The sequence below is a fragment of the Porites lutea genome, chromosome 11 (genome assembly GCF_958299795.1).
Source record: "Porites lutea chromosome 11, jaPorLute2.1, whole genome shotgun sequence".
NCBI lineage: Eukaryota > Metazoa > Cnidaria > Anthozoa > Scleractinia > Poritidae > Porites > Porites lutea.
In genome coordinates, this window is record NC_133211.1 from 19,835,447 (window position 1) to 19,860,008 (window position 24,562).

At 36.4% G+C, this 24,562-nt stretch overlaps 2 protein-coding genes across 4 annotated transcripts in view; one reads left to right on the forward strand and one right to left on the reverse strand.

Annotated features, from left to right (window-relative positions):
* Window positions 1-987: 987 nt before the first annotated feature.
* Window positions 988-5,853, reverse strand: LOC140952672 (uncharacterized). 3 transcript variants are annotated; one of them, XM_073402108.1, is made up of 11 exons: window positions 5,323-5,852; window positions 4,450-4,544; window positions 4,031-4,150; window positions 3,373-3,486; window positions 3,034-3,157; window positions 2,838-2,929; window positions 2,483-2,584; window positions 1,878-1,931; window positions 1,680-1,733; window positions 1,462-1,548; window positions 988-1,128 (listed from the first exon to the last, which is right to left on the reverse strand). In XM_073402108.1, the coding sequence occupies exons 1-11, from the start codon at window positions 5,423-5,425 to the stop codon at window positions 1,099-1,101; spliced, it is 975 nt and encodes a 324-aa protein (XP_073258209.1). In that variant the 5' UTR covers window positions 5,426-5,852; the 3' UTR covers window positions 988-1,098. The 3 variants fall into 3 exon arrangements, with proteins under 3 accessions (XP_073258209.1, XP_073258211.1, XP_073258210.1); XM_073402110.1 differs by having other exon boundaries at window positions 4,450-4,556; window positions 5,323-5,850; XM_073402109.1 differs by lacking the exon at window positions 1,878-1,931 and having other exon boundaries at window positions 5,323-5,853.
* Window positions 5,854-6,175: 322 nt separating this feature from the next.
* Window positions 6,176-24,562, forward strand: part of LOC140951642 (serine/threonine-protein kinase unc-51-like) — a 25,083-nt gene continuing 6,696 nt past the window's right edge. Inside the window, exons 1-20 of the mRNA XM_073400939.1 lie at window positions 6,176-6,528; window positions 6,986-7,078; window positions 7,423-7,464; window positions 8,439-8,471; window positions 8,696-8,732; window positions 9,126-9,176; window positions 10,134-10,256; window positions 10,728-10,801; window positions 11,501-11,602; window positions 13,850-13,908; window positions 14,031-14,113; window positions 16,392-16,442; window positions 18,495-18,574; window positions 19,188-19,317; window positions 20,096-20,151; window positions 20,301-20,337; window positions 20,679-20,727; window positions 21,542-22,722; window positions 23,650-23,801; window positions 24,409-24,534. Coding sequence (XP_073257040.1) covers window positions 6,436-6,528; window positions 6,986-7,078; window positions 7,423-7,464; window positions 8,439-8,471; window positions 8,696-8,732; window positions 9,126-9,176; window positions 10,134-10,256; window positions 10,728-10,801; window positions 11,501-11,602; window positions 13,850-13,908; window positions 14,031-14,113; window positions 16,392-16,442; window positions 18,495-18,574; window positions 19,188-19,317; window positions 20,096-20,151; window positions 20,301-20,337; window positions 20,679-20,727; window positions 21,542-22,722; window positions 23,650-23,801; window positions 24,409-24,534 — 2,652 coding nt within the window. The 5' untranslated portion in view covers window positions 6,176-6,435. The remainder of the gene's footprint in view (window positions 6,529-6,985; window positions 7,079-7,422; window positions 7,465-8,438; window positions 8,472-8,695; window positions 8,733-9,125; window positions 9,177-10,133; window positions 10,257-10,727; window positions 10,802-11,500; window positions 11,603-13,849; window positions 13,909-14,030; window positions 14,114-16,391; window positions 16,443-18,494; window positions 18,575-19,187; window positions 19,318-20,095; window positions 20,152-20,300; window positions 20,338-20,678; window positions 20,728-21,541; window positions 22,723-23,649; window positions 23,802-24,408; window positions 24,535-24,562) is intronic.

Sequence of the window (24,562 nt, forward strand, 5' to 3'; positions counted from 1 at the left end):
CCTTCATAATACAGTAAAAATCCGCGAGTAAGAACCTGTTAGCCTAAAATTTGCCATTTATATCCCCTATAAACAGGAACCTGTTTAGCCTAGAAAATGAAAAACAGGTTCTTATTTTTTAACATCATATTATTGAAATGCAGCTGCAAAACTGTGCAAGAATCCTGTTTGGGGAATTAGGAACTTGGCATTGCTGTGCAAATAAAAGTAATAATTTATTGATGTAATAAAAAAATAAAGTGCAAAAGGTTAATATCGTAGTATCGCATTTTGAAATTGACAAATAGGCTGATTACCATCTTGTTTTGTAGCTCGTTTTTTGTTAAATTTTTTTTTTACAGAAATAAGAACCTATTTAAGAACCTAAATAGCCTAAAATTGTGTTAACTACCATTTAAATAAGAACCTGTTTAGGCTAACTCCAGAAAATGTAGGTTCTTACTTGTGGGTTTTTACTGTATGTCTTAAAATCGGTAGAGTTAAATGAATTTACAAAAGTATACATCATTGTTTTAAGGCATGAAGACTCTTACACAAGGTGACTCTCAAACATGGTCATTGAAACTGCTCTATATTGATTTTGGCTACCTGCCTTGCACAATATCAAAAATAAAATACATACATATGTACATTGTTAATTATTAAGACGGAATCCTGCAGGAAATTGAGTAATTTTAATTTTCAGTGGACAAGAACCTTGTACCAGAATAATTTAAAGAATAATGCATTATTTTTTACATTTTTCAAGGGCTAAAGATGTAATTAGTCATCTGTAATAACACCGAGGAAAATTTATTATAAGAGTTCGAGAAAATAAATGTCAAATTTCACAAGAATTGTGAAAACACGAGTAAAATTCTGAAAATTTCATGTGTAAGGTGTCATTTTGTGTAATTTCACATTTATTTTAAATTTTCTTTGGTGTTATTATAGATAACTAAAGAATGCAATATTCTTTATATTATTCTGGTGCAACATTTTTGGCCATTGAAAATTAAAATTACTCAATTTCCTGACGGATTCCGTCTTAATTCAACATAAATAAGTACGTTCCAGTTTTATTTACAGTTTTTACAAAGAATGATACCAGTGGTCTACCTACTCTTCCACGGAAGAGCTGATTCGACCCTGCAAAAGGAAAAGTATACAAATTGTAGGATGTAAGCTTGACAAACATTTATTACAAGTGAAAATCACAGTGAAAAATGCCGTAATTAAAAAGATACCTTTCATTTTCATCAATAATAATTATTGTGTCTTAATGAATCAACTTGAGATGATTTTTGGTGAGCTTTAGTGCAATGAAAAAATTCTTCATAATAATTTAAGATCCACCCATTTAACACTAAAATTGGCAACAAAACACATTCATTATAATGTCTGGCGTGACATAAATGAGCACTCCATGAAGTGATCCATGATGCATATGAAAGAAGACAGTTTAAAATTTGTGGTTTGTACCTTATCTTTCTTGTCTTTTAACATTGATATTTCTAGCTCCACCTTCTTCATTTTCAGCTTGTAATAAGCTGTAACTGTTTCAAAGTACTGAAAGAGAAGATAAGAGAGTTCACTGAGCCAAAAGGGGAAAAACTATGGCTTAAATCACCCTCGTAAACATTTTCATTAACTAAAAGATCTGTTTATTATACTGTACAATATTATTTTAAGTGTCTTACATCCAGTTGAGCTTCAGAAAGAGTCTTTCTCTTCTTGGCTTTGTGATAATCATCCTGCAAGGTTGAATTATTCAGTATCAAAAACAAAAAGGGAAAAACTATGCATTATTTCACCTTCAAAACAATTGCATTTATTAAAATATGTGTATTTCAGATCTCTACATTTATTTTGTAAAAACAAAAATTTCTGTGTCTTACATCCTGTAATGTTTCTGCAAGCATCTTGCTTTTCTTGGCTTTGTGATAATCATCCTGCAAGATTGAATTATTCAGTAAATAAGTAAATAATAAAATGTGTGACTTCATGTAAGATTTTTGTACATGTTACAATGTTATGTTTTAATGAGAATTCCTGTTTTGCAAACAACTCAGAGGTTGGGACTTACAGTGAAACCAGAATAACTGTGAACACTTGAAACATTTCAGGAATGTTTATTCATATTGTGTTGTGACTAGTCAAAGCAAAGATCGGCCATGAAATGCGAGCTACCCACAAAACCACAATCTAATGAACATTTTGATTGCTGTTTAGTTTTCTCTGCCTTTCCAAAAATAATTCTGGTGTTCACGGTTTCCCAGTTTCACTGTAATTAAATCCACAATTAAAAACATATAGCAGCAGTAGACATTATGAACAGTGACAATTTATTTTACAGTGTTATAATCTTTGTCATTATTGCTATAATTTTTACTATCACTGGTACTTGGTTGCTGTAATATTGTTACTGTAATTATTACCAATTTTTTTATTATTACCAAAGTTTTAGTCATTCAGAAGTGTTTCCTTCTTACATTGTACTTACAGTGTCATTAGATTTGACATTGGCTGTACTTGTACTTGGAATGGAATCCCTTTTGTACATGGAATTTTGATGTAAAGTAACTTCCTGATTTGGGCTGACTTCCTGATGCCAAATAAAAAACAAGACAATAAATAAGTGACTTTTGATGATCAGGCAATGGCTGCTTTTATAATATTTTTTACTTTTGACTATCTTTTGTCTGCTTCCTCTTTCCTTCCCTCCTCCAAAATTTATGAAGAGGCAATGGTGTTGGGTGCTAACGAATGGTAACTTTCTGTATCTTTCAAAGAAAGAAATCAGTATAATAAAATTTCTTGGACATTTCCTTTCTTGTAAATAATAACAATGAAAAAACCTGCAATGCACCACAATAATTGTCTTCAAGGAGGCTGTCACTCATCACCGAGTACGTTTCCCACTCCACATCTGACACAGGTTTTGGTAAAGCTGGCAAAAATCAAAGATGGAGTTATTTTTAGAAAAGTCTAACACAGACAAAGCCCCTTAATGAGGTTTTTTTAAAACTGACAAAATTCAGTTACTAGTATTACTCAATTTCATAGTATCTTGACCCCCAGGAATGCCAGTAAAGATTTCAGGGCCGAGTATTCTGGCAACCTCCTGCTCCGACTGGCTTAGAATGTCCACGCTGGGCCCTGCACTGTCTGAGTTGTCCTTTGAACAAGAAAAAAAAACATTATTTGTGTTAAAAATGTCTTACAAAGTTCTGAATTTCCATTAGCAGAATAAAAAATATCCTACTGTTCATAAAGACCAGCAGAATTTGAACTTTCAAATGTCATCATGTTTTTTTGCCATCACCTTCATTTTGTTTGTCACATGAAGGCACGAAAGTTTCAACTTGCACCTGTGTACATAAGACAGCTCACCTCATCTGCTAAGAATCCATTTCCTGTTGTATTTAATTTTTTGAGTTCTTGCTGTCTGGCATGTCTTTCTTTTTTCTTGACACTTCCTGTTACATCTTCCCATTTTTTTTTAACCTGTAAGGATTTAAAGTATTACATGGAGGATCAAAGCATTCATGCAAGTAATATAATTATTATCCTTTAAGGCTCTTTACAGGGTTGTCACTAAGATTTCAAGTTGCCGGGTAAATACAACAAGTAGGCAGGGAATCAAATAGCTAGGGATTTCTTTTGGTTCTATTTTTCTTCTATTTTCCAATAAAAGTAGCCGGGGGCCACTCTCTTAGTAGCCGGGGAAAATCCCCGGCCCCCGGCTCTTAATGACAACCCTGCTCTTTATGAGATTACCAGGATGTAAAACCAGTCGGGTTTTACTAGACAAGTGTAATACATGGTTCCTGGGATACTACTAAGATGGAAGACTATGTTATATACTAGACTATGTTATATACATATAAACTCAAAAAATGAGGTAAAGAAATGGGGTTACTTATCTTTAAACCTAGAGAGCCTTACTGACTCCCAGGGGGGGATTCCAGTGCACTAATCTTCACTGAAAGCATACTTAAACACCTTCCTTTCTGGAAAGGTTGCAAGTACCCTACAATGTGGTAGTTACCTGTTCTACTGTTTTCCGTTCTGCAGGGTTTACTGCATTAACAGCATCTGCCACCTTTATCCATGCCTCTTTCTTCTTCTCATTTGTCACAAGATTGGAAAATTTGCTCTGCAGAATGTACTAGACAGAGAATGTATAAGCTTGTTACACAGATTTTCCAAAACTTTGCTGACATAATTATGTGTGTGACTCCTATATTCATTTTAAGAATTACGTGTTTATGTATATGAATCATGACAACACAGTTCTACATTTCCAGAGAAAGCTTGCTTCCTGAGTGACGTGACTATACAGAGTTAAAGTTACAAATATTTAGAATGACTGCTAAAAACTACCAATGACCTCTTAACAAGTTAATTATCAAAACTTTAAAAAAGAAACAAGACCAACAACATCATTTAAGGCTTAACTTCACTTACTTGATGCTTTCCATAAGCTTCTACCAGGGCATCTGTCATGCCTTGTGTAAATCGCGAACTTCTTTGTTTTTTTCCGGCAGACATCTTTTCAAAAACTTACATGCAAACTGACAAAGTACCAAAAAAACATGATAAAATTTGGCAACTAATAATAATAGTGGACATGTGGAAATGTAAAAGACATTAATTGTCTAGCTGTAGTAGAAACATTTGTCAAAAATATATTCGTAATTTTATCATTGATAGTACCTAATCAATTTACCATAATTAGTAGATGTAATAATTATTGTAATATTATTTTAATTTTTAAACAGATGTAGAGTGATGCAGTAATGAAAATGCTGTCAATAAACCTTTATTGGTTTTTCTTAAAGCATGCTTTATTTTACCTAAAATAATTCATTTATAAATGATTTTATAATAGGATTTAGCTTACTAGGCAAGTACAAGTGCTTTGCTCCTGGCCTAAGTGAAACGGCTGCCTCTTGAGTTTTCCTTAACAGACATCTATTTAATTGCATATTTCAAATACCAATACGCTTAAATTTTCAAAAATGTCACGGAATGTGTGATGATAATCAATTCATTTTAAAAATTGCCCAACTATTAAGTTTTTCTGCATGAACGCTGCATTTGTTACAGTTAATCTTAATCTCTTTAGTGGTTGTACTTTTATGAGGCTTAAGCTCATTTGCTTATTTTCACCTTTGACATCGTTCGCGAAATGGAGAAGCAGTACGAAAAAGGTTTAAAACCAAGAACCGAAATACAACATAATTTGGTTAATAACAAATAATTGCAATAAACAATTACAAAGAAAGGCTATGATAACTGATTGATGAAGTATAAATAAATAAAAAAATCTGTACATACCTTTAAACACCACAAAACCTTTTTCTGCACAACAACCGGCCACTGGATTGGCGAACGTACAGTACGGCAACATATTTTTTCCCGCGCAAACTGAGGGTAGCATGCCAACCAAATGGTGGTCATGAACTCCATCATACAGAAAAGCACATTCATTTTTAATGCATGAAATAGCACTTACCTGAAATATCAATATACTTACCTCTTAGTCTTGTGTCTTCTGAAAAAAATTAAACATGTAACCTCCACTTCGCACATCCATGGAATTATCAGCATGAGAATAGCTCAACAGTAACTGTAGCTTATCGATGACGAAAGGCAAACATGAATCGAACTACTGAACGCAACTGATTTGTGGTCATCGTCGATTATCGCTTGTAAATTACATGATAATACATAAAAATGACCTCTTGGTTGCTCTCCTTTGAAACAACGACGACCCCAAAGTTAAACTTAGAACATATTGAATTGTCCTTCGAATCGAAACGCAAAAAAAAAAAATCCGCTCGAACAGTCGCACAAAGCGAATGATTCGAATGAAATAGAGTTCCAACTCGTTCTCCTTCTCCCGCGGGCGACCGTGAAGTGACCGAGCCAGAGTCTGGTAACGGCCCGCTATTTTTTCGGGCCCGGTAAGTACCGGGAAAGTTTACGGGTGCTTCGAGAAACGCAACTTCGGGCCCGATAAAGCTTCCCGATAAATGACCCGGTAAGTTAACGGGCCCGTAAATTACCGGGACTTTCGAGAAACGGGCCCCAGGCCCGAGGGGCTTAGCGTCCTCGCGTCCTCCAGCTTTGTAGCCACCCTCCAAGTGACGTCACCGGGACCTTTGCGCGGTGAAATAAATTCATCGAACATAAACAAAACAAACGTATTTCATCGACAAAGGAGGATTCTTTAAAGGAAAGAACTAAAAGATGTAGTCATGGAGGACAGATAGAAGTTATGTCACTGGCTAATTCTACTAAAGGACAACACAGTCCTCGTACAACTCACATTTTTGGCGATCATTTCGCTTCGTTTTCGTGCCATCCGTCCGCCAGAAAAAATATTCCGGGACGAAGGCGATCTCCTTTCATTCTCTCTTCCTCGAGACTCGACATCTCTTCTTTATAATGACAGAGCACGTAGGTGAATTTGTTTACAGCAAGAAGGACCTCATAGGACATGGGGCGTTTGCTGTCGTTTTTAAGGGAAATCACCGAAAGGTGAGAGCACATTTCATTTACCGGGGGACCCACGAAAGTAAAATCACTGAGTGATCATTCGTTTTCTAAATTTTGCTCTCGTCGTCACAAACAAGTTAAGCATACTGCTGTGTAAGCTTGAAGTAAGAAGTCTTTTTTTTGTTATTGTTTTATCTTTTTAGGTAAGTGTTCAACCTGCTTACTTTATAACTGAGCTTACTTTTGTAGAGCAATGACAATTTATTTCCCTTGGCTCGCTCTAGCTATATAAACTTAAGCTTAATTTTATTTATCTCCATATTGATGCTCCTCGGTTACAGGGAAACAACACTTCAACGTGATAAGCCACTATAGTATATATCTTAAGAAAAGCTTTGCGAAAGTAAAAGGTTTTGTATACGCTAAATTATCCTCTTTTATCGGTCCAAATGCGTGAAATCGATCTCAATTTTCTGGTTCAAACCTTTCCTCTTCGCAGAAGGACGATTTTGTTGTTGCTATTAAAGTAATTGCGAAGAAAAATCTTTCCAAGACCCAGAATTTACTTGCAAAGGAGATCAAAATTCTGAAGGTAAGACAGGTCTATCTTCTTATATTTAAACATTATTGATACCTACATGGTCTGGTAACTCGGACTTCTTGCATGATAATTCGTTGTTATTGCATGACGGTGTAAACATGCTGTACCCCCAGGGACACAAAGAAAATTCTCAACTAACTTGTGTGAAAGGATGCAAAGGATGAAAGAATGCACGTGGTTATTACATGATCAGGTTTTGCTTCTGATTTCGGCAATATAATAGCTTATTGATCTTTCCTCCACATTAATGCTTGCTGCCATGCAATCTTGCGTGAAGTTGTTGTTTTTCGTTAATGTTGTTAACATTTTTATCGAAAATTTGATCCTTTGTGTAGGAACTTCACCACGCAAATGTTGTCTCACTGTTTGACTGTCAGGTAACAATCGTTTTTCATCTTTTTTGTATTTTTTTTTTGCAAAAAGAATTTTTGTAAATAAAAGTCAATGTATACCTAAAAGGCTATCATATGTGAGTGCCATTGATGTTTTCCATAATTTTGCTTGCTGACATTGTATCTGGGAAATAATGTACATATGTTGGCTTTTTTCCAATAACAGTATTTCTGTAAAGAAACTTGCCATAAATTGATAACTTTTAGATATTGTTAAGATCATGATAAGAGGGATATAGTAAAGGAAATGAAAGTTGTCATATATTTTTTTAAGAGTGTGCTTGTTTTCCTGAACAAACATACCCCTCCCCACCCCACTGAAATGATTGATTTCAACATAATTATTTTTGTGTTTTGCAGTTAAGGAAGAACTAATAAGAAGTACATTCCATTTGTTTATCTACGCAATATGATTCAAAACTTTTATCAAATTAATTTTATATGCAAAGAAACTGCCATTTGGGCAAGCTGAAGCTAGCATTTACTAGCCCAGGCATCATTTCAACTAGCCCCAAAAGCTTTTGACAAGCAGAATTGATTTCACAGTTCTTCTGTTATTCGAATTGCTCAAAAAGCATCATTTGCCCGTCGGGCAAGTTAAAAACAGAATTCACTAGCCCCATAGCAAAATCCACTAGCCCCAGGCTATCGAGCATTACTTTCTTTGCATGTTGCCCTAAACTAAGATATCAGCTAAAATAATGTATTATGGGCAAATTTTAGAAAATGTTACAAACACAAGGCCATCTATTTCCTTACCTCTGATATTTATAAGATTATTGGTCCCTTAATTTTTTGAAATCAGGCACCCATGCTGCAAGATTTTAAGAACTCATACATTATGCTTCTAATTCATGTTTGGGCCTCCAGATTTCCGTCTCCAACTATGCTTTAACCACTAGAGTTCTCTTGTTTTGCATAAATAACCATTGATCTTGATGGTTTTTTTGTTATCATAGGAGACTTCAAGCAATGTCTATCTTGTTATGGAGGTTGGTATTAACACCTTCCACTTGTCACAGTATTCCTGAAAATCCTGAAATGCTGTTATGTGAAGTATTGCTTTGTTATTTTGTTAGTTAACCTCATCTTACTTTGTATATTTTCAAATTTCACGGTAATGGATTGTTCCTAAGTTGTTAACAAACAAAAGTAAAGTTTACAGAAAAGATATTAATTTTGTTAATTCTGTCTTTTCTCATGTCTTCATTTCCAGTATTGCAATGGAGGGGATCTTGCGGACTATCTTCGTGGTAATAAATTGATTAATACCAACTTCTGTTGTTACTGTAACAATAAAAATGTATACTAACAAACTAGCAAGATCATTATATTTATTATGTACATGTACATAGGAGACGTGTGTGTGTCTGTGTGCCCTTCATTCATACCAAGCACATTTTAACAGTTTTTCTTTGGTACATGTAAGGTCTTACTCTCAGTTTTTAAATACGAACTTTTCTGTAGTCCAACATTTTGACTGAGTTAATTTTTTTTGTATGTTGTGTATCAAGAAGTCACATACATGTACACCTGGTCAGGGAAGTAGTACTTTATTGACCGAAGTTGGCAGATCATCTGTTAAATTAAAATTTTAAGTAATTTTCCTTATAGGTCTAAATTCAGTAACTTTTCTTTTGTTGCAGAGAAAGGAACTCTCAGTGAGGACACAATTCACATCTTTTTGCATCAGATAGGTGAGCATGTATTGAGTTCTAGTGTTAATGTCATCATCATCATCACTACTGAGGTAATCCCTGGTTAAAGCTTTACACAGCTAGCCTTCACTACATGTATACCATGAGTGTACCTTAGTTTTGTATATCTTGTGGTCAGGGATGTCAGAATGTTTTCAACTAGCAGGCTGATAATGAATAGTAGGCGGCTTTAGAACTCACACCAAAGGCACAAGTTCTTGAGGGCTGAGGCATCTAGGGACATTTTGAAACTTTTAATGTCTCCCAAATGGTGCCATGTTGTTTCATCAGAATACATGCAAGACTGGGAACAATGTCGTCAAAATGTCCCAGGTGTTCCAAGACAAGGGACGGTTTGAACGTTTCACAGATCTAAACCTGTTTAAATATGCGTTCATTGTCATTCAAAAGTGGGAAATGGATGCTTTACAATTTTATTAGATGGTGCTTATTTTTTGTCAGCAGTTATGGTAGAAGGAGATGAAAGTAGCAGGCAGTTTTGGCCAGCTACTGACCCTGTGTGGTTCGATTTTATCCTTGGTTTAAATGTTTTTCATTGTTTCAAACTCATTACCATACCCCAGAACAAAGGAAAGTAAAATTTAAACCAAGGATAAAATTGAACCACAGCATACACGTACACATCAAGCCTTTGCTCTAATGATGTACATCATGTACCTGTGTGTATTAATGTTGATTTATACACAGGGAGGACATTTTAGGGTGGAATAACACCATTCAATATTTCTCAATTATGGCACGTGTACTCAGACATGATCTTCATAAACAAATATTTGCTGATGCCTGTTGATTGTCTCTTATAATCCGATGATGCTGAAATTTGTTAACACCTTTACTTTCTGACAGATGAAGTTGTTCCATTGTTATTGTTTTTCCTCCTAAGAATAATTTTTTTATTTTGTTATCTTTATTTCTTAAATATGTTTTTATCTACAGCTTCTGCCATGTGCACATTGAAGTCCAAAGGTGTGGTCCACAGAGATCTGAAGCCCCAAAATCTTCTCCTGCATCACACAGGGGTTGCAAAGCCCTCACCATCAGATATCAAAATCAAAATTGGTAGGCTGTGTCCTTTGTAACTCATGAAGGTTGCTATTTATATTGTTTGTTGTTTTCAGTTTGGTTTGTGTAGACTTGAAGTTATGAGTATTCATTATCATGTAACTGCAGACAACTATGAAAAGATTTCAGAGGCTAATTTATGAAAAAAATAGTTGAAAATTTTGTAGACTTACATGTAGGAAGCTGTCCATAGTGATGGTAATATTTCACTCACTTGTTAATGCTACAGTGATTAGGTTCTAGGTAAAATTAGAACTGCCCTGTTTATTTTTTGTTGTTATTTTCTCTTGAGACAAAGGATGAATTCTCCGTGTGTACCTATTGTTAAATGCTCTGGATGAAAAAAGTTAATAAAAAATCTACAATAATTGATATTTAATGTTAGAAATTCTGAGAAGTCTATTTTGAAATCATTTTGTAAAGAAGTGCTGATCTACTGTAAATTTAATTTGTAAATCCTTTCTTCAGCTGACTTTGGGTTTGCAAGGTTCCTTCCTGGTGAGATGATGGCAGCTACATTGTGTGGATCCCCAATGTACATGGTGAGTATCTCCTAGTAAGCCTTTTGTTGAAATTGTAATTATTATCCTGTTAAATGGTAAGTCATCACTCTTTCTGTTTGGCACTACAAGCTACATATATATGCCAGCTCTCCCAGATACTGCTCAAATCTCCCAGTATGCTTTATGATCAACAAATCTGTCGCATAAAATTGAATTCGGAGCTTTTTTTGCTTTAGTTTAAATTTTGGAAAGACTTGTACAGTTGTATTTTATCAATTACAACACCATTCCATCATAAAAGGGAATTTTGACTGTCAATACCTCATGTTAAACTTTGTTTAATGTCCTCGCCACACCCATGTTACTTCAGGGAACTTGGTTGATTTGTAATTGAGTAAGGGGGGGGGGGGGGGGGGAAGGGGACTACAAAAGAGACAATCTCCAGATTTTTGGCAGAGGTTGGCATAAAAATGCAGGGATCAGCTTCCAAAGGTGTCATCTTCACAGGACCTTTTCACACCCATTGGTGCATACATGTAGCATGTACTCAAAGGTGTGGCCACTTCTTGGTCATTTAGCTTTTACCCTAAGAACTGCTGAATTGTACATTGTATTATGTGCAGGATACAGTTTCGGCCAGGAAAACTGTAACAGGGTTTTAAAACAATGACTGTCCCTAGTGTACAGTCATTGGTGCACCTCAAATTATTCATTGACAAGTTATTTATTTTGTTTTAGGCTCCTGAAGTTATAATGTCCAAAGCTTATGATGCCAAGGCTGATCTGTGGAGTGTAGGAACCATTGTTTACCAGTGTTTAACAGGAAAAGCTCCCTTTCAGGTTTGTTACTAGTATATTTAACTTAATATACACTGTATGAGGCATCTGTGCACTTTACCTGTTAAACCATCAGGGCTGTCGAGAAGTTCAAGTTGCTGGGTATATTCAATTTGTAGACAGGGAGTTCAACACTTGGGCTTTTGGTTTTAATTTCCTTTTGTTCTTGTGAAAGTAGCCAGTGGTCATATTTATTATGCCAACAGGAAATCCCTCACCCACCTTTAGTGACACCCCTGTTACCACTGAATATATAACTCACTTCCTATAATGAGTATGGAAAAGATAAAAAAATTAGAGTCTGGTTGCATATTCTCTGAACAAAACATCTGGTGTAGTATGGCAGGTCTAAAATACAGGCCACATTCCAGAGGTCAGAGTACAAGTCACCATGCTACAGATAAATAAACAGAACTAAGTGATTCCTAGCCCTAATCACTTTTCAAAATGTTTTTATAGGTCAAGGGTAATTACTGTGTGGTGCTTTATAGTTATTATGATGAGCAGTGAAATGTACTCTTAAGGAATTTGACCCGTACTTTAGACGCTGCAATTTTGGGCCAACAAAATGATGATGACTTATTGAGACACTGTTGGTTCTTAAATATTTAATATATAAATATAAAGGTGAATGGTTTTAAAATGCAAATAATCAGAATGCAAATAATCAGAAATTAATTTAATTGACTGTTCTTGTGATTGTTCATGTATTTTTGACAATCTTGAGAAAGTTTCAAGGCCACTAATGTTTAAGACCATCTTGAGAACCTGTTAAGAGGCAGTCTCAGTAAAAACTGCGCACTCAATTTCGCATAAAACATAATTTTGCCTGAAACTCTGGCAAGTGAAAGGCTTTATTGAGACTATAACTAAAATAGGTTTGCTTTGATTCACAATAATTTTCTTGCTGGGGGGCACTAAGTATTCAGTTTTGTCCCGCCACGGCCAATTTGTACGTCTTGAATATTGAAAATCTGACATTTTTGGTGGCAATGTTTGATTTGCACCATCTGCCAATGAATTTTATATCTATTTATAGGTAAACACATCTAGTTTTACATGAAAGTAATAGTTATTCGCTAAATTTAGCTGAAAAGGGAAATCAAGCAAAGTATGACCCCAAGTAATTGCCTTGGAATGAAAGGCCAAAAATGACCCTGGGTTAAAAGCTTATTCCTGACGTTTGGGACCTAGCTGAAGGCTCTAGACCAAATAAACAAAAAGATAGATCATCTGTTATAAAGCATTATACAAAAACCCCTGAACGATTTCAGTATTTTAAAAGTTATGACCGTTTGTATCAACGCATATGTGAGCTTTGCAATATTTTCAGCTCTAGCGTTACTGATCCATCTCAAGCAGATTTTGTCGAAAGTGTGGTTTACCTAATTCATTACTGGCACTGATTCACAAATTGAGCCGTATTCCAATCCCTGAGATGCCAGATTCCATAAAATTCCAGTAAATGTGCTTTCTTTAGAAACTGCTGATATGCGGCCATATTTGAATCGGCCATGGTCATTTTGGCCTTTCGCTCTAAGGCAATTACTTGGGGTCATATTTTGCTTGATTTCGTCTTTTCAGCTAAATCTAGTGGGCAACTATTACTTTCACGTAAAACTAGAGGTGTTTGTTTAGGTAGTAGCATGATTTGTAGTGATATTTGGCATAAAAACCACGAGTGATATTTCGAAATTGTTACACGTAATTTCATGAGCCGTTAGGCAAGTGAAATTTGAGACAATTTTGAAATAGCACAAGTTGTATTTATGCCAAATATCACATACAAATCATGCTATCATTTGTTTATACTACTACCCACAAAAGGTTTGTAATTTTCACATGTAGGTATTTCAAATTAAGCTGAAATACCACTGCTCTAAGCCAATCAAATTGCAGAAATTTCTGATGTAGTAGTATAAACCTATAAATAGATATAAAATTCATCTTGGTAGCAGATGGTGCAAATCAAACATTTTACAGCGCGACAAAAAATGCCTAATTTTCAATTTTCTAGACGTGCAAATTGACCATGGCAGGACAAAATACTTAGCGCCCCCCAGCACGGCAAGAAAATTATTGTGAGTCAAAGCAAACCTATTTTAGTCATAGTCTTGATAAAGCCTTTCACTCGCCAGAGTTTCAGGCAAAATTATTTTTCACGTGAAATTGAGTGGGCGGTTTTTACTGAGACTGCCTCTTAAATGTCATTTATAAAGCATGAGTTATAAAAATTATTATTGTCTGCAGGCAAATAGTCCACAACAGCTGAAGAAGTTCTATGAGAAAAGCAAAACTGTGACCCCGAAGTGAGTGAATAATGACAAATTTATTTACCCGTGCACTTGCAAGGATATATTAATAGGGGTACATTCTGTACTGTTTTTGAATGAATTGACTTGAAGCTTTGTTGACAATATTTTTTTGACAGCATTCCAGCGGGTACTTCAAGTCACTTGAAAGACCTTCTTATTAGGCTGCTCAAAAGGAACCCACGAGACAGACTTGACTTTGGTAAAAATCATAATTTTTTGATTTTCCTCTGTTACATTTGTTTAAGATTGTTGTGGTACTTGAAAAGGATTCCAGTGTGTATTGTTGATTCCAATGCAATTGTACAGCATGACATGTCTTCACCCTTGTAGAAATTCAGTACATTTAAAGTATACTTTATATAGGTGATAAACACTTTAAAAAGTATACTTCATTTGTACTTAAAGTATACTTTAAGTATACTTACCAGAAGTATACTTTAAGTACACAACTTTTCGACACCTAAAAAGTATACTTAAAGTATACTTAAATGAAAGTATACTTGAAGTATACTTAATGGGAAGTATACTTCAAGTATACTTAAAATATACTTAAAGTATACTCAATGCAATATGTTTATCAATCACTGAGACACGTCAGACTGGGATCAATTATATTGTAAAATCATTTATTGATATAACAAAAAAAGCAATACAAATGTACTAAGAAAACATAAAAAAATATATAGCAAATCTTGTTGGAATAGGTTTCCACAACATAAAAATATACATTTTCTATTCTTATCAAAGGAACTCACTGCATTTGATTACCATAATATATTATTCTTCTTGATTTTAGTAAAATTTTCATTGGCAATGAGAACATTTCAAGGAAGGTGCATGTATATTAACAGGTTTCTTTCTGAACTTTCTTTAACTCACTTGTACTTAATAATTATTGCTTAGAACCATCACACAATATTCTTCTTAATTTTAGTAAATGTTTAATAGACAAGAATGATTAGATCTGTACTCTTTGGCCACAAAGTAAATTGTGCCATTACCTTATTAAAGAAATATGTCTACCTATTACGTACAAAAACTGGAACGAAATGCGATCTAACGAAAACAAGACTTGGGTTTTATATTTTGAATTTACACTGCACATTAGGCGAAGTAAACAAGCTTTTACTTTGTAAACCTTAAGGCTCAACTCGTGTGTCATTTGCAAAGAAGAATCGATATATATTGAAACGACTGGAACCGATACATTTTTCACCCCAAAACTTACTTGTATCGTCAAAATTCAGTCATGGTGTACTTCTTTTGTTTTCTTTTCAAGTTCCACTCATATTGTGCTCGAATTGTGAAGATAAATTAAAGGCAATATTCCAAGCGTATAAATATCTTGAAGACACTCTCTGCAAAGCTCAACGAACGTTCCTTCGAATCTGTATCGCCCGCCAAAACCATATATGGAAGTTAGGTATGCTGTAAATGATTCATACATGACCGTATTAGGAAATCCACAAGATCCCGTATATTTTGCGACGGTACTGGAAGTCAGCGGTAATTCAACACCTTCATATATGCATTTCTTTCCTCGAACGTAAAGATGTCCGACGATGAGCAATGGTTTTGCTTCGAGTTCTCGTTCTATTTCTTAAGGTCCTCGTAAAAAAGGAGGTAAAACGACACGGGCCTTACAAAAATTCCACGAAAGACGTTAAAGAAATGACCAGAATGAAACTGTGCGACTTTGCCATTTCGCCCAGGGATCGGCGGATGATCTTCTTACGAAGGAAGTCGACTGAACAGCTAATGTGTGCCCTGTGTATCTAGAAACCTGTTATATACTTCACCACTCGGAAGAAATCTTTACATGATCTCAACTGTGTCCTTAATAGAAGAAAACTGATTTGATCTGAATAGTATTTTGAAGTTAAATTATACTTAAAACATACTTTTAGTATACTTTTGTCTTGTAGTGATTTCAAGATCCGGACAAACCTTCTTAGATCCTCAGATCAGAATGTGTCTTTAAGTTTCAAAGTATACTTAAAGTACACTTTTCTTTGCGAAACTATTTTTCACAAGTACTGAAGTTTGAAGAAGTATACTTAAAGTATACTTAAGTATTTGAAGTATAAATGAAGTACATTTGCCAAATATACTTCATTTATACTTTTTTTCTGGAAGTACAAACGAGGTATACTTCAAATGTACTTTTTTTCTGAGAAGTACATATAAAGTATACTTGAAGTATACTTAAAGTATACTTAATTTCTACAAGGGCAAGATACAGCTGAGATTAACTCCTTTTCTAGGATTCTTAAGTCTGTAATAATATATTAACTTTTGTGTGAAAGAGACTCACTGTCATGAGCCAGGTCAAACTAATACTATTATGTATAATTTACAAAGTTATTGTACAGTTCATAGCTCACGTTTTGAAGATTTTACAAATTAATATTGTTAAAAGCTAACAGTAAAGGGTTAATTTATGTACTAAACTCTAACATAGACTTCTCATCTTGCAGATGAATTCTTCTCCCACCCCTTCTTGACTGGTCGAGTCCCTCGTAGTGCTTGTAAGTCACACAACATTAATTTTGTTTGAGTGGTTGTGTGCCACATGAACTATATGTGTTGGATAGATGCACCATATGCTGTTAGCATACCAAGGGAGCTGTGCAAGGCCAAAGTGAAACAAGATGAATTTTCCTACAAGTGAATGGCCATTTGCATGTGCATTTTGATAAATATTTATTCTTGTTTCTGTAATTACTGTTACTATGAGCTTGTCCCCAGAAACAACTTTCTAGTTGTTCAATTCCCTGCTTACTAATTAATTAATTACCGGTAACTTGAAATGTTAGTGATAGCTCTGATCATATTCAGCTTGCACTGTAAAACTTTTTGGTGCATGCCTAAAGCAGTAAATGTTTGTCAAAGGCAGCATTTGCTAAAATATTTGGGGTGACCCTTACAGATGAGCCAAGGTTTCATCACCAGGTTCAGTTATGATACGAGCGCTAGTTTCCTCCTAAATAGGCTCCACTGGGACAATCTTTCCACATGTCGAAAGAAGCTAATACCATATTAATGTTTAAAACAATATGGGCTTTTCCCCGTGTACCTGCAAGATTTATTTAACATGCACAGTACTATGTATAACCTAAAAGATTGTAAAAGTAAACTAGACCTGCCCAAACCTCGCACAAACTATCGCAAGGGTAGCTTTTGGCTACAGTGGGGCAGTCCCATGGAATAGCCTACCCCTTAGCTTAAGGATGGACGCTTTAAAAGGGAAATTGACCAACATTACAACAACAATCAGTCAGGCTCCCACACAGCAATCTTGTAAAACAGATATTACTTTATCATTATTTTTTGTAATACTGAGGATTTTACTGTGTATAAAAAATTAAAGTATGCACGTGTATGTGTGTATGTAATAAAAAAGAAGGTAAAGAGTAACATCGCAGATAAAGTTGAACAATGTTTTAGTGTGAGTCATCATGATGCCACTTTCAAATTCAAACAGTCTAGTTGATGAACTAGCTGTCCATAAACTGTCAGAAACTTCTAAAAATACATTTCACAATTCTTTGACTACATTGTTATTGTTTATCATGATGGAAAAGGAAATTTACTGGTCAAGTTAATGCACCTATCAATGTAATGGGGGGGGGGGGGGGGGGCAGGGCATGGGGTGGGGATTTGATTGTCTTTGTTGTCCCTGGGGTAGGGCATTTGACTGATCTTGTTCTCCCGGGGGATGGGATATTTGAATCTTTCTTCGCCCGACGTGGAGATATTTAACTGCCGACTAGGACGAAAAAGACTGAGACCGAACATATGTTTCCCGCTTCCACGTTTCACGCATGCGCTATATGGTTTGAAAAGATCAGGAAGTCATGGAGGCCAATGAGAACAAGCGAAGGCTGAGTGGATTTCACTGTTTTGTCTTCAAATTTCGTTTGTTTTAGCGTGTTCTGGATCAATTGAACCTCTTAATACACTGTGGTATCAAAGTAAATGGATAATTAAGAGAAACCAAGTCAATTTTTGCAAGTACAATTGATTAGTGTATGGCTCATTCGCTACAATCACTGTAAACTTATAAAACTGACTTTCTTTGTACCCTTTACTACGAACGATAAAACGATATTTAGACTTACAAAATGTGGACTTTCTCCTAAAGGTTTATGTATTCTACGCAGTGTAACACTGATTATGGTTAAAACGTATAATTATAAAAGTTTGCAGAGTTTTATTTGGAGATATTTTTATTGTGCGTTTCTTAGGTTCTGCCTTGGGACTGACAGCAATGTGGAGCCTGGGGTGGGGAAATTTGGTTGCATTTGACTGGAATGATTTGCCCGTGGGCAGGGAATTTGATCGCAAATTTTTGAAAAAAGTAAAATCCTTACCCTATGCCCTGCCTCCCCCCCCCCCCCCCCCCCCCCGCCAGCATTACATTGATAGGTGCATAATATTATAAGTTTCTTTACTTTTACATGTGCTTGAAAAGTTCATAATACTCATCATTGTTTAGAGCTTGAATATAAGAGAATAACTGTCAGTTAAATCATACAAATTAAAGTTCCCTTGATTTTTTCTTTTGTTTTTGCCTAAAGCCACACCAGTAGCTGTACCAGTTAGTCAACGGAAACATTCAAGTACTTCGCAGGGAACACGATCACCTTCGTATTCACCAGTAAGTTGATGAAAGTAATAGTAAGAGTATAACAGTTCTAGAGTATTGATGACTTAAGCAGTTCTGATGGCTACCCCAAGGAACATTTCCCTTGAAGTTAAACAACGTTGCAAAAGCATTTTGTTTATTTTGTTCTAAGATTCTGAATTCTGTATACATGTTTATGGGCTGAAAAATAGTTGTTGTAGTATTATTTTCAAGAAAATATGGAATTTTATCGCACAATAATAAGGTTATTAATCTCTTTAGTTTCTGCTTCCAGTCAGTCACTGAGAGTCTCATTGAGACCATCAATAACCAGCATCAAAGAAAATAAAATAAAAAAAAATGATTGGTTGGGAGAATAAAGGAAATGATCACATAAAAAACTGTTTCGATCAAGTTAAATTCTCCTCTCCAGAACCATAAGAAATGTACCAAGAGAATGGCAGAGTGTAAAATTTGCAACTTAATAGTACACTGTAGGTGTAGAGCACCGATTTATTGCTATCTCAAAAACTGTTAGCTGTTCCGTAATGATTGTCGGGAGCATGTAGAATGCAAGCACCTCAATGGATTGAACATGGACTGCTTGCAGTCTACAGTAATCGTAATGTTTTTCATCCTTCTAAAGAGCTATGGTGCTGAAGCTTTGGGTGATGTACGTGTCGATCTCCTTCCTTGTGTGACTCCGCCCAATGACCCAACTGTGATGTCGCCCCAGGATCCACCCACTATCATGAACATCAGCTCCTCAGGAAACAGTAAGTTCTGTTTTTTTTTTTTAATAGCAGTTAGCAGTTTGTTAAATATTTAAGTGCAATGGTGTTATGTGCAACTTGCTTTTTGATTTTGTGCTTAACGTTTGTGCATCATTTAAGCCCTTGGCAGTGTACAGAGAGTCTTCTATTGCATTTATACTTCCTGTCTCTTTCTCACATGAATAGGTCAATCTGGTTTTAAACCACTTATTTTTGCTGTCATTTTTAATGCATGTTTAGAAACTCGAACTTTAATGAAGAGTCACTGCCAAAGGGTCCCCAAATTGACAGTGATTTGCCTTTTTTTGATTCTATTATCTCTTAAATATTGTACATATTTCTCCTTTCATTCATTTATACATTCATATTTTTAATTTTTTTTTGACACTAATTTACATATTTTTTATTGTTTTTAGTGTATTTTTTTTAAATTTTTTATTATCCTACAATGTATTAACAGTTTTTACATGGCCCCATAAGCTATATTAGCTTTAAAATTCACCGTGTTTAAATAAAAGATGCTTTTTTTTCTTTTTTAGATACAAATTTAAATGGACATGTAAACTAATTATGATATAATGGTGATTTCTTGTCATGAGTTGCTGTTCTTTTGAACCTGTTTCAATTTTGTTGTGGTGATTTATTGGCAATTAATGTTTGGTGTGGGTGTTAACAAAATACCTTTCTTAGCGGGCAAAATATTTTCATCAGGTGTTTTGGAACGTTAACTCTGATTATTGAAATCCAATGATGGTGACGATATGATTTATTGTGCTTACAGCTTCCAGTGCTCAGTGTAGTTCTCCAGCAACTCCAGATGATGAATTAGCACCTGAGGTTTGTTCCATAACTTGATAGCTTGACTCACTACTGAGCCTTTTAGTCTTAGTTAAATATCACTTTTGAGGGAATAAAATTAATACAGTACAAAAAAACTATTTTGTTGTGATATACCTATGGGCATCTTTTTTTCCTTTTTGTTGTAGGGCTTTGTCCTTGTTCCCTCAAACCCTGAGAATCCAAGTAAGTGGCTTTTTTTTAACAGAGCATCAACATGAAGTCAGGAAACTGTTGTTTTCATATGCATCTGTTGTAAGGGGTGTGTCATGGGTAGCTGAGTAAAAGACTGTTTATTGAAGAAAAAGGCTGCCAGAACCCCGCACGAAGGTAAAACTGAATGGACCAAGGAATCACATGATCGATGTAGCCAGCCACCGGGCATGCGCATGCCAAAGACCGCTGACCTAGGCACCCAGGCGCTCTTAGTTGTTAACTCCTTTAAATTGCATTTAAATACATTAAAAGACTGTTTATTGTTGTTAGTTTCTAACTAACTGACATGATGGCATTTTAATTTGTTCCAGGATTTCAACAACAAAGAAATCCCTCAGATCCACTTTTTCCTTTCTACAAGTGAGTTTATTTTCCCTGCTGTGTTCCTTTCACATCATCTTCGACCTGTTCTAATGGTTACCATAATATATTTGTCCTTCTTTTGCCCTTCCATTCTTACCATTTTTGCTGTCATTTGTTTCTGTCCTTTTCATAAAGCATTCCATTGACGTAAGAAAAAATGAATTGTTATTCCTTTCATTAAAGTAGAATCCTGATAATTCCAACCAAAACTGACTTCCCTTATCCTCGACAAAACACTCTAATTCTACTCCAGACTTTTCAAAGGTTCAGATGATCATTTGAACCAATTTCCTTTTCTCCCCCCAGGAGGTTTGAAAAAGTTAGATTCCATTCAGGCCAATACTCAGTCTTAAAATACTTGAGGATGAAGCTACAACTTTGCGCGGCTTGGGTGACCATTCTAAGTAGTGTTCCTTTCCAAATGCATTGACACTCTAGAAAGAATGTTATTATAAACAATAACTTTAAGAAGAGTTCAGCCTTGGCTGATAACACTTACACTGTACAGCCCAGGTGTACCTCAACCTTGATTATTCCAGACATCACCAAAACAGAATATAGCATTTGTTTTATTATACATTGTTTTGAAGAAAATAATGACTAACACACCATCACACAGAACATAGTGAGACATTGCTGCTGGAAATCAAGTACCGGTATTATACACTGTAGTGGTTGTAACCTATTGTACCAGCCAGTTAGTCAGCTAGGTTGCACTCATTTCCAAAATTAACTGGAGGTTCTTAGGCATTGAGAAGACGGATAGTGAGTGCAGTGTAATAACTATCATAATTGTGTTTTGTTTCAGCAGTCAATCACCTCCAAGGCCTAGCAGCCGCCCCTACTCTCAATCCCCTCCATTATCCCGCACACCACAAAGAGCCACGTTTACAGTAGGGTCCCCTTACTCGACATCACCTTCCTCCCCTCGCATGCAGCAACCAGCACTCCACAGTCCAAACTCCTCTCCCTCCTCAGCTGAATCCTCACCCATTGAAATGAGAATCCGGAGACGTACAAATTCTTCCCCTCGGACTGTACCTCGCGGGGAGCTGTCTACCTCGCCCCGGCCAATACCTAGGCCACATACAGTGTCTGGATGTATTGGTGGTAAGCAAGGGTCTTCACGAAAGTCTCCTTCACCCACTCAACATGGTTCAAGCACAAGTGGTAGTGCTAGAAAACAGCAGAATAGCTCTCCCAAATTGTCTGCTACCAAGGGTACCGTCAAAGGTTCAAGCATGAGTAAGGGTGGCCAGGAAAACAGTCCCGTGTCTCAGAAAGAGGTACCAGCTCAATTTGGTACTAAGGCATCTCCTACAACTCTCACTGAAGCTGTACAATTGATGAATGAGCAAGCACAGGCACCAGATGCCGCAGCGTTTGCTGGTTTCTCAAGCACTGATGTGAACAAGGGTCTCGCGCGCCCTGCTTCTTGTAAAATTAGAAGAGCACTGTCAAATATCGAGCATTTAGTCTCTAAAGATACTTCACCCATCTTGACAGCCTTGGCATGCCAATCCAATGCAGGAATGGGCATCCCAATAACAGATCTCTCTGAACCCGGTGCAGAAAACAAACAGATGATTCGTGTACATAGCTGCCCGGCCATCCTAGCCATGGGTCTACCTCGCAAAGCAGGGACTTTGTTAACTACACCAGGATTCCAGCTTGGGGGAGGAGCTACACCTCCAGTTTATCATCGGAGTTTAAGTGGAGGGTACTCTCCCTTGAAGGCTAAAACCCCTCCCCTTTCATCTTCTCCCTCGTCTACAGCACTCCCCACCATACCCGGCTCTCCTACCAAGACGTCCCACAGCAACAAAGATTCAGCTGTTGACCCGGACAAAGAGATGAAGCCATTAAGAGGCCTGTTCACTGTGGGTTCTTCATCACCCCTGGACAGTGACGCTGGGATATTTTGCTCTCCTGGACAGAATTTCCAGAACAGAAAGACGAGTTTTGGAGAGAAACCTGCTGTTGTGAGTCAAGGTACAGTAAATTAATTTTAAGTACTGTGAATAATATTCTGATTTTGTGATCATTGTTAGGGTGTCGTTCTCCCTCGTGGCCCATTTTTATTTGCCACTTTAAATTTCTCAAGCTTACCCTATATAACAGCAATTTGAAAGATCAGCGTTACACTTTCTATCAATCAAAGTGGAACTAACCCTGGTTTGTAACCAGGTGCTACACAGCTCTGAAAATCAGTAAGAGGAATGGCCACTCCAAGTCGTCTTGTAAAGCACTTAGATACTACCTGACTGTTCCCGTTTGATTGCTATCAGAATGGGCCTTTTGCACGACGACATCATTTACTACTACGACCAGAATCCTTCAGGGTTTTCCTTTCTCGGTCAAATTACGGCTTTTGTCATTTAAATCCCGCTGGGATTACCAAATTTAAATATGAAAAGAAAAACGAAAAGGATTCTGGTCGTAGTAGTAAAATGACGCCATCGTGCAAATGGCCTGTTATTGCACAGGCGAACGTTAGCCCAGAGAAAACAATAGGATTCCAATAAGAAGCTGGGAAGGAGACGGGAAGAGAAAAAGGGAGACACCTCTCTGCCCGTTCACCTCTTGACTTTCTCTGGTCTCCAGTCACGCTGTGCTGCTATAAGTATCGTCTAAGTACTGTTGTTCTATTTTTAAAACTCAGCTATCAAGTGACTGGAACAAACAGAAATAAAGGAATATACCTTTCCCCGATTCCTGTTAACAAAGGCACCAACTTAATCCCGTTTCATTGTATGATCTCACCAGTACCATGCAGGAGAGGTGTATACTCAAGTGCTGACACAATGAGTGAAGCCAAATGGAGTAAAATTATCTCCTCTACAATTTCCTGTCTATTACTAATGCAGTAAAAAGTAAATTTCATGACTTTGAGTCATTATTTACGGACATTTGCTTTAGGTACAAAAGTGACCTGGGGATTTGGAGAAAGCTCACCTCCCAAGACCCCTAAACACATGATGGTCGCCAAGGAAACGGAGGTCATGTCACCTGATATGGAAGGACCTATAGCTCTTGTTGCTCCTGAACTACCTGAAGATACACTGTTGGATGTAAGAGAACAACACTAACTGTTTTTAATAGTGGTGCTTTGGACTCTGTTTGCTAAATTCTGTATGAAACTAGAAACGGTGAATCGAACTTCGTCGGTTTTACCCTTGTTTATTTGTGTTATTCGATAAGATTTGGGCGAGCAGAACATAGAACGTTTTCACATGACGCCACGTCCGCCATATTAGGGACTTTACGATCCGACAACGTGACGGCAACGAGAACGTCGCTTCAAAAATGAATTTGCGTTCTTTCGGTCTTTATCACGATTATTCCAACTCACTTACTTCGTCAAATGTAGGGGAACCCTCCCGGAGTTGAATTTCTAAAAAACCATATTCAAGTTTGGAAGAGAATAAAATTTCGTCGTCGCTTGTTTACTTCCTCCCTAAAAAGTAAAAGTAGGCAATTTCACATTGCAATATTTCGCGGATCATGGAGGTCATGTAGGTCAAATGTTCGTAAGAAGGAGGGTATCATCAAGACCGCAAGGGTGGATCTAGGAAAATCTTTAGTCTATGTGATCAAGCCAATCCTAGGTAACTAACACAAAAATCTAACAAACTGTATGTTATACTCATCTTGTTTGACTGAATTTGTGAATCGCAGACGGAACATACAGAAGGAGTCAAGAAACTAAAATTTGTTGTTGGATTGGTGGATGCCATTCTAGAAGTAATCAGTTCTAGGGGAACTCCTTTCACAGTTCTTGCTGAATCCGTGGCCATCAGACAAGTGAGTGCGGACAATTCTCCGAGTTTTA

Excerpts from the sequence above, each read along its gene's own strand:
- LOC140952672 (XM_073402108.1), bottom strand. The coding sequence starts at position 5,425 with ATGCTACCCTCAGTTTGCGCGGGAAAAAATATGTTGCCGTACTGTACG. Across the intron at positions 2,930-3,033 it reads TCAAGATACTATGAAATTGA|CTTTACCAAAACCTGTGTCA; the intron begins GTAATACTAGTA and ends GATTTTTGCCAG. Across the intron at positions 1,549-1,679 it reads TTTCTGAAGCTCAACTGGAT|TACTTTGAAACAGTTACAGC; the intron begins GTAAGACACTTA and ends CTTCTCTTTCAG.